At 45.9% G+C, this 15,465-nt stretch overlaps 1 protein-coding gene across 7 annotated transcripts in view; it reads right to left on the bottom strand.

Annotated features, from left to right (window-relative positions):
- The window catches only part of DPF3 (double PHD fingers 3), a 167,264-nt gene extending 160,891 nt beyond the window's left edge, over positions 1-6,373 (bottom strand). For 6 of the 7 annotated variants that reach the window (XR_008577371.1, XR_008577370.1, XM_054827528.1 and 3 more), the window contains exon 1: positions 6,258-6,373. Coding sequence is in view for 4 of the 7 variants with exons in the window: in XM_054827528.1 (XP_054683503.1) it covers positions 6,258-6,373 (116 nt within the window). In the remaining 3 variants the exon portion in view is untranslated. The remainder of the gene's footprint in view (positions 1-6,257) is intronic. The other variant, XR_008577372.1, reaches the window with a different exon arrangement.
- Positions 6,374-15,465: the final 9,092 nt, after the last annotated feature.

The following is a 15,465-nucleotide window of genomic DNA, read 5'->3' as shown; positions in this document are numbered from 1 at the left end:
AATTTTAAACATTTGGTATTCAAGCACTCACTTATGATATTTGTGTTACATGTCACTCAGTTTAGACAGAAAATACACGGAGCAGTTCTGTTCTCTCTTTTGAAATAAGAAAGAAGAAAGGAAAACCACTTTCTGCTGTTCCTGCGCTAGTCCAGTGTATTCGGGTTTGTTCCACCAATTGTAGAGAAGTTTTTAAAGACAAGAAAGAAGCACATCCATCTGAAAAAAAATTGTTAAAAAGAAGGATTTTCAAAGTATGCTTTCTTTTAGGTTGTGTTGATGAGATAACTTTCCTTAGAAGAAACAAACCAGTGCTAAAACGGGGACCTGCACTAAGGAAGAGATTAACACACCTCAGCCTCTGCATCCTGGGTAAAACTGCCCGGCAAAGCCAGAAGAGCAGTGGAGTCCTAATGAAGCCCTTGGAACGGGCCTGAAGCAATGTTGCCTTGGTGCTGCTTCTCCACACGTGGGAGTGTGTCACCCCAGCCAGGGGATCCTCAGATCAGAGGTCGGTCTGTCCAAGGGAGAAAAACGTCAACTCCTGAAACAGATTCATTCCACTCCTACAAGTCCTCGGGGATAAACAATACAGGGATGGTTCTTGCTCAAGGCAACATCACATACAGGCAACACAGTGATGAGCTCAGAATAAATACCAAGTTTGTAAAATTGATCTACCAAGCAAAGAAATTCAGGGCTGACATGAAAGGCAAACCAGAGTGAGAAAACACCAGACTCGGCAAATGATAATGCTAAAAGATGGTTTATTCACAGCCAATGGGGGCATTGGAATGCCTCATTTCAGGACAGCAGAGGTACAGCCAACTGTCATAAATTGCAGAAGACAGATAAACAAGATGGACAAAGTCTGGTCTTGAGAGCAACCTCCAAATACCACACTTCCAGTTTTAGGAAAGCAGAGGAAGAAATCAATTTTCATTAGGCTACACAAAGGATGAGCCACATTACCTTCACTGTGACTCAGACTGAAGATGGAGCCCCAGTTTGCTTTGTGTTGCGGACTTCTACATGGTCTGGGTAAATATTCCCACTCGGACACTGTGAATCCTATACCCAGCCCATTGGACATGTGCTTTCCTTGAAACTATTACACCCCTCCAAAAATCATACATCTGGGTCTCAGTAGCACAACCCAGATAGTTCAGTATTGCTTTCACACACCACAAATAATATGTTTTTAAAACTTTTTCTTCAGTGACAATCTTGTGATACAACCTCCATCCATCCACACAACTTGACAGATTGTGAAAGGCTGGAACATCAACAAAACAAAATCACAAAAGCACTGCAACAACTAATCATACACAAGCAACTCATGGAACCAGACATAACACTGTAACTAGTAACGTATCATTTATCAGACTCTCTCATATTCAAACCAGTGTATCCTCAGGTCTTCTTAACTTAGCTTCTCTGCCCCCCAATGACTTTGGTTTTATGCTTGTTTCCTTGCGTAAATACAATAACATTCATCCCTCATTTTCTCTGAAAGCTGGTGCTGAGATACAGAAAATACAGTTTTCATGTGGACAACAGTTTTGGTTTGAAATGTGACACACTAGGGCTCATTTATGTTTTTAAGTGACATCAGAGCCACACTGGAAATGCTATAGAGGTTTTGGTACGCGATTTAATGTGCCCAACAACCCTGTTCTGTCAAGCAGAAGAAAATTCCCTTCTGCAAAGCCACATTAAAATCACCTCCACATCACTTGTAAACACTGAACTGGCAACCTAACTGTCCATCTATTTTATTGCTTCCACCTGCTGAAAGCAGCACTGCACATTATACTTTCACTTTAACATTAAAAATCAGCAACCAGATGCTTATGCAACAACATTAAAAAAAAATCAGTCTTCATCAGCACTTAATCAGGACGTAGGGCTGTTTCAGGGACGCATAATGGGATACAGGACCTTCCAGTTAAGAGTCCCTAGCTTGAATTGAAGCCAGAGTTACCACTAATGAAATACTCTTGCCATACAAGACCCTAAGACCCACGCTGGTCTGTTGCCGACATGAAACAGGGATGCGAGCAGAGACCATTTCTTCACAGGTGTCTCATGCCACAGAATTCATCATCACAAGGATGGCCATTTGGCAGCCCAAGGGTCGGAGCTGGCTGTCAAGGCAATTTTATCTGAGAAGGTACAGCAATAGGAAAACTGCTGTGCGTTTGCAGTGGGAACGCAGAGACAGAACAGCCTTGGTAGGGTTTGTAAGGTCAGCTCTAGCACTGTGCACACAAGTCCACCATGATCTGGTCCCCAAACACCTGGCGGGGAATAAGTGTCCCCAAGCACGTCAAAGTTATCCGACAATACAGTCGGCATGCAAGTGACAGCCTAGCAATGGAGCCCGAGCTAGCCCCTTTGGTCCCAGAGGCTGTCTTGAGCTAAAGAAAGGGAGAGCACTGTCACTGCTACTCCAAGGCCAAAGTACTGGAAGGCAGCAGATCCTCTGGTGAGCATCCAGGCAGAGAGCTATATGGCATGAGGGAATCTCACATACAGAAAAGGCAATAGCCTAACATATGTTCCAGTGAGCATGTTTAACTGACAACCTGAAATAAAAGTCAGCTGTGGGAGTAAAGACAGAGAAGGGGTGGGGTGGGGGAAACCAGCTCTGCTTCTAGATAAGACTTTGTAAATTACAAGGTCTTAATTACATTAAATGCATTATGGTACCATATGCACATTGCTAATAAGGCAGAGATGGAGAAAATGGGACTAGATTCTACGACTGGAATTGGAACGGCTGCAGTGTAGACTTGATCTTCAAATTAGAAAGTTTCTGAACCACTTTGTCCTAGTTTAGCCATCCATAAAACAAAGGCAATAATCCTTTCTTCACAGGGGTGTTGAGAGTTTTAATTAATCAATGTTTACAAAGTCCATTGAGACTTCTGACTGACATTTGAAGTCATTCAGAATACTTTTTAACTGCATTTGTTTCTTCTACTGCAACACTCAAATGTCTCCATATTAAGATATCCATAGGAGGAGAAGATGGAAAGAAAAAGTCTGGAGATAGGTACACAGACTAGCGGGAAAAAAACAACCCAAGAAATCCAGCACTTCAAATCCACCGCTGTCCCATCAAAGCTATCTGAATACTGCCTTTTCTACAGGTGAAGAAGAATGTGTTTATTCAGACACCTGCCACCTTTCCCTTGCAGATCCGTTAAACTTAGATCTCTGATATTTTTGCCTGTAGCACTATGTTGGTAAACAACAAGGTATTAAATGGCAGAAATAATAGGCAGTCATGTCAGGTTGATTGGATCACCAGAGGAAGTGAAGGGGAGAAGAGCAAAGGGATGAAAGCACCAAAAGAGAACCAGAAAGTGAGAAGAGAGCGCAGGATGGAGAAAGAGGCAAGCTGAGTGTAAGGAGGTGCCAGTCATGACTAAGGGACTCCACACACCGAGCTGTTCTATGTAATGTATTCCCACAGATGCTCAGGTACGCTGGAATACATTATCCCGAGAGACTAGTCTAGCATGAACAAGGCCACATATGTGTCCAAGTGCCGGAGATAAACTGAATATTGGACACACTTATATGCACAAGCACACACAGGATGCTGCTGGATACCTGAGCTAGGATTTCTCAGTCTCTACATTGTCCCCCATCTCAGAGCAAAACCTTTGTGTGGCCAGTTTCTGTAGGGGGCGTTTGTGGGTTTTGAGATACAATCAAAACGCAGACAGAGGAAATGCAAATGTCATTCAGCTCCCTTTCATTGTCAGGAAGGACACATGAGGATAAAATACTGTGCACTGCATCCCCTCCCCTATTATGTATCCTGCTGCTTTTGTCCTAATTTATCCCATGCATAATTTATTTACATGTGTATTGTTTCCCGATCAGCAACTTTAAAGAATAAGTGAAAATTATAAAATGTTTTATTAAACAAGTTGTTAATAAAAAATGCAGATGGTGTCAGACAGCCAGTACCAGTTCTGTTTCCCCCACGTAGCATTAGTACTTTAAAAGGCACGCAGAGAAAAGCGAACCCAGCACTTGATGTCTATTGTTTCCTCCTCTCACACCCCCCAGGGGCGAGGGGAGGAGAAGGGAGCTAATTATTAATGGCCTAATCCTGCCCTCCCCGACTTCAGCAACAGCGGGATCGGGCCCCCGATTCATTTCGGCACCAGCAGCCCTCCGGCAGGATCCGCCCTCTCCGAGATCCGCCGCCACTGTTGGGAGCCCCACGGTGTCACGAAGTGCGAGGCGGGGAGGCGAGGTCCCGTCCTCCGGCGGGGCGGGGGGGGCCGCCCGGCGTGTTCCCGCGGCGGCGCACCGCTCCCCGGGAGCTCCCCAGAGGCCACCGAGCCCGGGTTTCCTCGCTACCGGCAATACCCGCGAATGGCACAAACGTGAGTGGCTTTTCCCAGCCCAGGTGAGGAGCCGTGCGGTGCGGCCCCCGTTGGTGCGCTTCTCGGGCCCCGGCGTGCGCTGCCTGCGCCTCAGCAACCCCCGGCGGCCGGGAGAGGCAGGGGAGAAGTTGCTCTCGCCTGCACAAGTATTAAACCTGCCGTCAAATGCGGGGGGGGGGGGGGGGGCACGCCGTCTCTTCCCCGCGGGTTTCACTGCGCGTTCATGAGCCCACAGCACCCACCCGTGAGGATACTCGGACTTCTTTGATTAACCCCCTGACAACTGCGCTCCCCTCTCCCCGCGGATTTTTCTAAGGTGCTACCGAGAGGACGGGTAAATGAAAGCAAAGGTTTTCTGCCAGGACGGAGCAGGAGAGCTGACAAACATGTCAGCACCCCTTCCCAGCTCGAGGCTTTCCTTTCCCTCCAGAAAGATCGCAGAGGGACAGCGGCAGAAATCCCTGGAAAAACCTTCAAGTGTTTTTCCAACTCCAGCCGGAGACACTTGAGTCCGGGGGGAAAAAAAAAAAAAAAAAGAGAAAAGAAAAAAAAAAAGAAAAACCTCGCAGCCCTAATTTCATCTCTGAAAACTCAAACGTATAAAAACACCCACTCAGCGCAGCCAGAAAGTGCAAACGAAGCGTCACCGCCAGGTACTCTGCTTCCCTGCTTTATTAGCAAGAGCGCTGCCCCCGTTAGCAGAGAAGTCGTTTGAAAAAGGTTAAGACAGCTCCTCTCCCCACGTACGGTGCCAAATCCCACTCTCCCTAATGCCTTCAGGGATTAACGGCGGGCGCTGCCGACCACAAGGAAAATAAAGGACGCGATCCAGAAGACGCCAAGCGGCTCCCGCCGTCCCCCCTCTGAAACGGGCCTTATTTCCAGAGCGGGGACCCCGGAGTATCTCCGGAGCAGAAGCACCTGCCCCCTCCCGCGCACCCGCTCGCTCCCTTCTCCGTGTGTCACCCGCCAGCAGCGGGCCGGATCCCGTCCGAGCAGCCCTTGGCAGCTTGTGCCCACTCTCAAGATGGAAACACAATCAACTCTCTTTGCCACTTTGAAAAGCGAAAGCTTGTCATATGCAAAACAGATCTCAGGACTTCCTGCCCCAAATCAACGACCGGCAGTCCCGAGTCATTCATTCCACGCAAGTCTGCTTCCCTCTCTCCCGCACAAACGCCGAGGCGCGCCGGCAGTGCCTCTGCTGCCCCGCTCTCCCACCGCCCGTGCCCCCCCCCGCCCCCCCGGTGCTCAGCCGAGAAGCGAGGGGGCCGCTTCGCTCCCCCTCGTCAAGTCATCCCAACTCCGCAAAGATTTGCGGAGGCAACTCCGACCTGCGGCCGGAGCGCGGAGGCACCGCGCACCGAGCCTCCCCCCCGAGCCCAGCCTAGCCCAGCCCCACGCTGCCCAGGGCCGGTCCTTCCCCCGCCGGGACCCCGGCGCGGCGGCGGGGCGAGCCCGCCCGGACAGCGGCGGCAGGACGCTGTCAAGTGCGCGCACCCCCGCGGGGGCCCCGCGGGACTTCGCCGTCGCCGTCCCCGCGCTGCGCTCCGGGAGCAGCGGGCAGCCCGCCGCCGCCTCCCCGCCCCGCCGCCCCCCTCCTCCGCGCCCGGGCGCCAATTAACCGGCGCGCGAGCCGAACAATTTTTTCCTCGTTAATTTCGGCGCGAGCCGCGGGGATGTGTTGCACAAAAAAACGAGCGAGTCGCTGGGGCAGAAAGGAGGGCGGGAGGAGGGACCCGCCGGGAGGCTGCCGGCACCCGGCTCAGGCTGGCAGCCGGCGCCGGAAAGGCGCCTTTTTTCATATTTAAACCACGCGGAATATGTACATTTTTGATTCCTACTTACGCTTTCAGGGGGTTGTGAATGACAGTCGCCATTTTGCTACAATGTAACAGAATATTGTGTCTCGGAGTTCTAAAGGTTCGCTCAGGGGAAGCGGCCAGCCAATCAGAGCGCGGCATACCGGCCCGCCGACCAATCCGGTGCCGCAGGCGGAGCCGAGGCTCTGCTAGTTATTAGGGGAGCTGTCAAAGCCCAGAGGTCACTCCCTCTCCGTGGAACTGGCGGCGAGCAGGTCTTAAAGGGGCAGCGCCCGTCGGCGGGGCCGCCGCCGCGCCGGGGGGGACCGAGGGCGGGCAGGGGGAAGACTTTCCCGCAGCTCTCCGGCTCCCGCTGTAACGCACCGCGCCGGGAGAGGGAAAGCCGGGCTCGCTCCCTGTCCCTTCGCACTGCCGTCGCTGCCCCTCGTTTCCCAGGCGGCGTGCCCCACCGGGGGAAGGAGCCCGCGCCGCTCCGCGCCGCCCCGCTCGCTCCTCACGCTCCCCGGTAGCGCCGTTCCCGGGCTGTTTCCCTTTCCCCAAAGCCGCTCTCCGCGCCAGGTCTGAGAGAGCCGCCGGCGCTGACAGCGGCTCCAGGGCAGCGCCGCTCCCTCTCCCCCTCCCCCAGGAATTTCCCTCTCCCTGTCAGTCATCCCGGACCGCAGCCCCTGCGCCCTTACATAACGCGCGGCGGCCGGACCGACCGCCCGGCCCGGCCCGATTCTCCCACAGAGCAACTTCGGGAGCCGGCCCCCCGGCTTTCGGCACAAGGAGACGCGGTGGGGTGGGAGCGGGTAAGAGCCCTGACCCGCGTTTCACCGGACATGTAGTCCCGCGGGGTGGGAGCGAGCGGGAGGCTGGAGCCCGGGAGCGCGGCGGGGTGCCGGCAGAGTCCATGTCTGGGGAGGCAGCAAACTCCAGAAGTCTGGGCTTACCTGCAACTCGTTAAAGGAGCTGGCGAATGAGTTATGGAGCATGACCTAAGTGATTTAAGAGGTGCCAATCCTGATCTCACCCTCAGGAGTAAATCCACTGAAGTTCAAGAAATTACACCAGTGTAAATTAGGTGTCAACAAGAGCAGAATCAAACCAAGAAGTTTTCATCTTGTCTGATACTAATGTAAGCTGTGTCATCCAATACTTCTCTCTCTCTCTCAAAGGTCTTGCCTCCCTTCAGGCATCCTCTAGCCGTTTAAAAAACACAACAACAACCACCACCACCAAAACCAAGCCTGCTTCTCCATTCTTTGCATTTATATAACCAGAAGAAACTCAACTAAAAAGGCAGTTAAAATACACTGCTGTAAAACCAGCAAAAGATAGGAGACTACGGAATCGACTTGATTCACTACTTAATGAATAAAAGAATGGAAGTAATGTCATTTGTGAGATATTCAGGTGTTAACAGAAGTAGAAATAGCAATTTTGAGCTAGCGGGCTGATCTCTAAAAGACAAAAGACAACCAAAATATCTCTCACAACTTTATTCAGAAAAAAAAATAAAGCTTTCTAATACTGGGGCAGAAGAGAAAAGGAAGAGGGATGGAGAACAGAAAGACAGAGAAATGATTACCCACAGTGAAGAGGGGAGAAGAGAGCAATGCAGCACTTTCAAGAACTTTTTGCAGAAAGTTAAACTTTCTAAGATTTGTCTAGGGTCCCTCTTTCCAAAACATTGCCTACTCCAGCTACTAGGTCAACCTCGATACTGTGCCAAGCGTATATCCCTGGAGGGAATCGTCTCTTCCATCAAAGCAATCTAAGCCATTTGGTTACAGGCACTGCTTAGGAGAAATAAGCTTTCCGTCAGCTGGAGAGTTGCCAAGATGCTGAGATCTATCCCAAAACAATTCTGGGAAGCAATCTTAAAGAATGTTACCATTATCATATTACATTATATTATTTAACACAGTAGTAGCCCAGGTGACATTGAATGTGACTTCAGACCCTCCTGTTCAGTACTGTTCACAGGAAAAGCTAACCACAAACTGTCGAGTTTTCATAAGCACGCAGTTGATGTACATGCTGCAAAGAAATGAACGGCTTAGCATGCACCTGAACTGGTGACCCTGAGCGAGCGGGGAACCCTAGATCACATCTTGCCAGTATGAGGATTTCTGGTTTGACTTTTCTTATTGCCATGATATTCACCTAATGGCAAGCATCAACCAAATTTTAGCATTTACCCTAGGGTGGGAATACTCATTTGTGGGATAACAACAACTTTGCTTCACACTAAAGAAAAAATAGCCTGGGACCATATCACACTGCAGAACTGAGGGCAGATTTGCGCTACTGAGAGAAGGCACCAAAATTCAGCCAAGCTCTAGAAAGCCCTGAGATACTCTAATGCAAACTGGTGACATTTTCAGAGAATTAAAAGGAAAAAAACCTGTTTGAGGTCATTTTTAGGAGTTTAATGAGTCCCACTGGTCCTGTTTCGTTGGATATATAGGCCCATTCCTGCTCTGCAGGCAAAGAGCTCTTGGTGCAGCTTGGCAGGGAGCATATTGCAAAAATGGGATTAAGCCACACGCGTGCTTCCCTTGCTGCTCCTGTTATTCAGACGTTGGGCCTTTATCAGCTACCAGCAACAAACAGCGAGAACAGCCACAGATGACCTTGGATTGCTGATAGCCCTTTTCCCAGTCAGACCCCACATTACTGGCCGAGAGAATCAGTCAACAGCACTGCCTTGCTCAGAGGAATATCCAGAACGCCCAAGGACAGAGCTGCCATATCAGGACGTCTCACCCATGGTAACAACGACATCAGGCTTTGCACATGTATCCATATAGTTTTCCTATAGTGCATTCCACGTAGTATTCCACAACAGTGAGATTATCATTTTAGCTGGGAAAAAAGGCACAGAACACTGAGTGGCATTTCACTTGTAACGAACTACATAAAACTTACTCATATAGTCACTATTTGCAAGTAAGGGGACTACCACAAACCTATGTTGTTAAAACTTTTATGCCACAACATAGTTACCTCCATTTTCACATACACACCAGCCTGTCATCAACTGACCATTTACGAATTAAATTTTTAGATTCGTTTTTCTTCTGGTTTTAGGCTACCCTAAGTCACCAATAAATAGTGTTACTGTTATTTTACACTCCAACATGAGACCAACACATCTGAAACACACTCGGTTACATACATACCAAGTTCCAACTTCAGGATTTTTACATTCCTACTTAGCTTTTGATAGTTTTATTCAGACCCACCTGAAACATAACAAGAAAGCTGCATGAAAATATAAATACTGTAAAAAATATTTGGCATAAAAAATCTAGGAGGGGGCATGTTTTTAATGAGAGATTGCCAACTGTTTGGACAGCCAACAAATTTAAAAAAAAAAGGTGAGTTTTGACATAAAATTATTGGGGTAAAATCTATAGCATTAACACATGGCCTAAGCATGCTGCCTCTGTGGGGTTAGAGTGAGCAGGGCTTTAGAAGGCAGAATCCACCGCCTCACCTCCAGTCCCCTATATGGAACTGCAGCTGGTCTCTACCCAAGTAGAAGAAAAACAGTGTCATTTCTTTTCACTGTATTGGGAAGTGTCATGTCTCATAGATAATATTGCTTCCGTCCTGATCCAACTCTATTTCAAACATTTTTAATATTTACATAATGCAAGTGCATTGATACTTTCTGTGAGGTATCAAAAATATTCCTGCTCACCCTGCAAAGCCTTATTTTGGCTGACGATCTTTCCCTGTGGAAGAGTTTTTACCCTGTATTTATTGTCACCTGCTTTCTTTTTTATCTCGTTAAGTTTTAATGTAGAGTTGCTCTTTTCTGGAGGGAGGGAAAGTTAGGTTCTTACACATTCCTCAACTCTTGTGAATTGGAAAGTGAAACAAACTTGACGCTGACATTGAAAGCCACAAATCTAATTTTGCTATGGAGGGAAACATAAAAGACAAAGAGTTGTTAGTCTATCAGAAGCCACATGTGGTTTTTTTAAGCTTTAATATTCCAAGATATGTCCAGTGATATACAATTTTATTTTCTTCAAATACATTAATATTCAAAGGACCAGATTCATATAAGTCTAAATATGACAGCATGCTCTGCGTGCTGTTAATGTAGCTTGTTATAGCAAAACGGGGCCCCACATGCACAGATATCCTGCAACAGATTCGAAGTCTTAAACACTTTTTATTTATTTAAAGCTGTGCAGGCATCTCTCATACACTGTTTCTTGTCAGCCCTCCTCCTCACTTACTTTGATCTTTTCCAATAGTTAGTTAGCTGAAAGAGGAGGGAAAGATACCAGAGTGTCAATGTTACAGACTCAACACCAGCCCTCCACAGACACACCACCAAAAATTTTACACAGTCAGCATAACAAAGATAACTATGGAGCTACACAGCCGTAAAAATTGGCGCCAATGATTCATTCTTTGCAACGTTGGGAATCGCATTCTTAAAAGGTGAGCTCATTTATTATTTTTTTTATTTATTTTTAAGCAAATTTCCCCTCTAAAGCTATAGCAACAATTTTTGGATGCCTCTAGGCTCTCTTGAATTCAGGCCTGATTCTGACTTCCCAGAGTTTTCATTCTGTATTCACTATTCCGTTTTCTATCATGTGACACCTGAATTACATCTATGCTGAGGTCTGGACTCAAGCCACTTCATTTTTTTAATGGGACATTCCAATAAAATAAATATATTATAACACTAGAGAGGAGTCTCTACTATTAAGATGTACATTGAGGCCTCGGTCTGAAGTTTTCTAAAGTCTGGGGAGACAGAAGTTGTTTAAGGTTCCAGATTCTGGTTCAAGACTGTCCTCAATTTAACAAACTGCTGAAAATCTATTTAGTGTGGCTGCTATAAAATTATTATGTTATCACAGATTGTTCTTAAATTTCCGCCAACAACAGAAAATAACGCTACGAACAAACTGCCTCAAAAGGAGAATACAAATCTGTATGGTAGCCACTGCAGTACCGTGGTAATAGTAGGAAAAGGAATCTAGTAACAGAGATAGACACATGCTCTGAAGAACACACAGACAGTAACTATGGTTTTTCTCTCCATAAGGGGAATCATTGTTACAATTTAGAAGGGACAAAATGGAGTTCCTATCATGAAGCACAAGATTTACACGTCCAGAGTCACAGGTCTCCGTGCCTCATTTCTTGAGTGAGTAAGTAGCTGGGGGGAAAAAAAAGAAAAAAAAGTGAACGCTTTAGGACTCTCTTTCACTCCTCCCTGCATTAAAGGTAGGGAAAAGTATTTCTAAATCTACATCCATCAATGAGATACAGAGGTGTACCCTGATTCATCTGAGAGAATGCTATGTCTCCTGCCTCCACCTATTCCTAGTGCGCGGCTGAAAGGGAGTTCCTGAGGTGTCTTGAATCTTGGAGGGAGCAGATTGTTTGGATTAGGGCATAATTACATGGACAGATTTGACCCTCAAAAAAAGTTCCTCATCACCACTGTGGATGGAGTCTGGGGATTGTGACTACCTACAGTTTTTTACAGTTTAAACACAGATTTCAAATGTGGCCCGAGAGCACTGCAACATGACTTCCTCTTGCCCATGGGTAGAAAACAGAATGCAATACCTTGCTAATCAATCTTATCTCTAATAAGCACAGAGCACACACTCTAATTATGATTCTAAGACAGGTTTAACATTTGGATAGAGCATAATGAATAGCATTCTACCTGAGAAAATTAACAGCTCTGAGAAAAACATAAACTGCCACATTCATCCAAAGAGAGTGTTAACTTTTAATTTTCCTGTGATTTGAACAGTTTCACCTTTCCCTCATTACTGATGAGACCACCTCAAAGAACGGAATGAATATTTCACTGTGACTATCTGCTGAGCTGTCCAGATGCAGCTTGAGAATATCAACTTGTTTTCATTCAGTATTCAAGCTTCCTTGTTTATAAAGTGTATTTTGGTCTTTGTGATAGCATTTGTTCCTTTGGCCTTGTAAGTAGGCTACTTTTGTAGCAAATACAGGAGTTATACAGCTTAGAACAAAACCAGTCTTTTTTTTTTTTTAAACTACACCGAAAATTAGATTTGGCCAGAAAATGTCTCACCTGCTAATTTTTTTACTATTACTTGTGGAAAAAAAAAATATTTTCAGTATTTTTTAAATTATTTTAATAACATCTTCAATCGTTTCACCCCCTCTTCCATATAAATACAAAAGAATTTCAGTGTTGTGGTTTTAATTTTTTTTCTTTCCTTCTGTTTTCTTCCATTATTTTCAAAACAATCCATAATTTAAAATATCTTCCACTTTGTAAAGTTCAGAGTAAGAAAAATAAAGCCTGATGGAGTGGTTGAGGTGAAAAGAAAACATCCACATAAACAGGAGTTTGGAATTAGTGAGGGGATAAGAAGGCACTAGCTCATTTTATTGCATTGATTGACCAAACACCAGAAGAAAATGCAAGTAAGGGGGAAATAAGACTCCTTTTGTTCAGCTATGCTTTAAATCCTGCTAAATAGAAACAGCTTTAAAAGTGTCACGAAATTGTTTTTCCATTTCCCATCCAACTTTACTTTGGTAGAGGAGGGAAACAACAGAAAGGTACGGACTGACCTGCCTAAAATATCAGTTTAGGTCAAGCCTAACTTTAAAAGTTGACAACTGCAAATTTCAGTAGGCACATGTGGTACTGCTATAACACAAAATTGATCCTAGGAATCTATTAGAGTAAGTTATTGCAGTCAATGTCACAGTGGAGCCAACCTCGATTTACTTGCCCCCAAATCTCCCCAACAATTTGTGCCTGAGGAGCTAATCTGATATAAATTTCCCCAATCCAAACAGGCTCTCAGGCCAGAACTCTCCCCTTCAGAATAATTTCACTGGTACTTTTTAACAGAGGTAGCTACATTGGTAAAATCCCTTACACAGAAACAGCATTGCTAAGGGCGGTGCATTATTTGGTGGTGGTTTATTTTTGTTTTTTTTAAACAAGGGTGGAGCAGCTTTGCTGTCAGGACACCTCTTTCTAATGCAGAGGCCACCTCTCCAGCAGGAAGCTCTGCCGTTACAACTCTTGCCCCAGCCATTCTTCTCGCACATCTAAGCCCTTGTGTCAAGTCTTTCACAAAAGCTCAGGCTTTTGCTAGAGTTGACAGGCCTTTGCTGACACTGGTACTCTGTGCTGCCTCAACAGAAAGCAGCTAAGAACTTGTCAAAGTTTATTATGAAATTCCAAGCAAAGAAAAAGGCTGATGGGATACTGCTTGATGCAAGGCCCATATTTTTGCTACTACTGATGCTGCTCGTTAGGCTATTTCTAGGACTATCCTATAAAGTCCTTGTGCCATTTCAAGAAAGACTGACTTCACTGCCACACACTCTTTCCCCCACAGTTCTCACTCATATATACTACATATTTAACCCATCATCAGATCCCAGACTAGCAGGACAGAAAGGATTTTATCAGGGAATGTAGTGACAGGACAAGGGGTAATGGGTTTAAGCTGAAGGAGGGTCGATTTAGATTAGATGTTAGAAAGAAATTCTTTACTGTTAGAGTGGTGAGGCACTGGAACAGGTTGCCCAGAGAGGTTGTGGAGGCCCCATCCTGGGAAGTGTTTAAGCCCAGGTTGGATGAGGCTCTGGGCAACGTGGTCTAGTGGAGGGTGTCCCTGCCCGCAGCAGGGGGGTTGGAACTAGATGATCTTTAAGGTCCCTTCCAACCCAAACCATTCTATGATTCTATGATTGCTACCCAAGAACTGAGAGCAGAATACAAGTCTAAATACAACATTGTCACATAAAGCTTATGCTCTCCATCATGCCAACTGTGCCACATGCAGAAAATCCAAATTTCCTACCTTGCTATTCCTTCCAGTGCCTGCTTGCAAGATTTTTTTGTTTGTTTTAAAGGTCAGCAGTCAGCTAGGAGCATGCCAGCCTGAACGATCGAAAAAAGAAGGCACAGGCATCTTCAACATCAGAAAAAATCCCACCAAACACACCCGAGGAAACCTTGTAACATTCAGAATGTTTTGGCACCTGTCATGCTCAGGAGTGATCAAGCACTACAGTTTTTAAACTTAGTAAAACTTCATAAAACTAGGTGTAAGACCAGTCGCCTACTAAAGACAGTGTCTTACATGTGTTGAATTCTGCACTCACTTGCAAAACCCAAAAGGTTTGCCCATCTCACACATAGCAGAATGTTCCCTCTCATCTGGCATCTATGCCTAAAGCCCTTATGAAATATGATTTAAAGGCATTAGAACAACTTTGATAGAATAAAAACATTTACAAAGAACAATGTTGCAGCTGCTGCTGCAATGCTCCAGCTTGCACAAAGTAGAAGAGCTTACCAAATTATTTTCTTAGGGGAGATTCTCCCTGCCTGGCTCCTGCAAGCATCGGCAGCTCACTAGAAAACATAAGCAGTGGGAATTGAGCTTTCAGGAACCCCGTGCAGCCAATGGCCACAAAATAAAGCCTTACAATTGATCCTTACCCAGTTTATGACTCTTCAGAAATGGTATCAGCAAGCATAACAGACCTGTGTTCTTTTCCACTCCCCTTTGGCCCTGCAACAGCTTCTTACTCTTTCCTAGCCATTGGCTAGTTCTTCTCCAAGTTCTTTTTATTAAAACCTTTTCTGTCCCCACATAGTAATAATTTTTCCCAGCAATCATGACCATCCACTCTCATCATTCTTCTAGACATAGACACTGGCCAAATCCACTCAGGGGGAAGGGGAAGGATAGCACAGAGCAGTCTGAAATGTACTTGCATTTGCTGTGGGTGAGAGGTTCTTATTGCTTAAGATCACTCTCATATCAGACAAGCGATGGATTCCCTTACTCTATTTATATACTTGGAATAATTCACTAGCTAACACTTTTCCCAGCTAAATAAATGCCCACCTCCTGAAATGGATTCAAACTTCTGGAGCACAGAGGTTACACAACAAGGGTCAGTATGCAAAGCCTAGTGCCAGAGACGTGCAGCTGTTTCCCTCACTCACACTCCCTCCTTCTGGTTATTGAACATGAGAATCCCACTTGTATTCCAGATACAAACATAAGCATGTTATATTCCAAAGCTGGGCGCTATTCCAAACTGGAGTGCTGGGGACATCCAAGTCTGGCCTACTTGTTAGCATAGCATCAAGAATGCTGGGACAATAGGCATTCATTTTGCAGTTACTGCATTTATTTCCCCCCCCCCCCCAAATATATCACAGAGGGGAAGGATAACCC

The sequence above is a fragment of the Grus americana genome, chromosome 5 (assembly GCF_028858705.1).
Source record: "Grus americana isolate bGruAme1 chromosome 5, bGruAme1.mat, whole genome shotgun sequence".
Classification (NCBI taxonomy): domain Eukaryota; kingdom Metazoa; phylum Chordata; class Aves; order Gruiformes; family Gruidae; genus Grus; species Grus americana.
The sequence above is the reverse complement of the archived record's forward strand: the minus strand, read 5'-3'. Positions and strand labels throughout refer to the sequence as shown.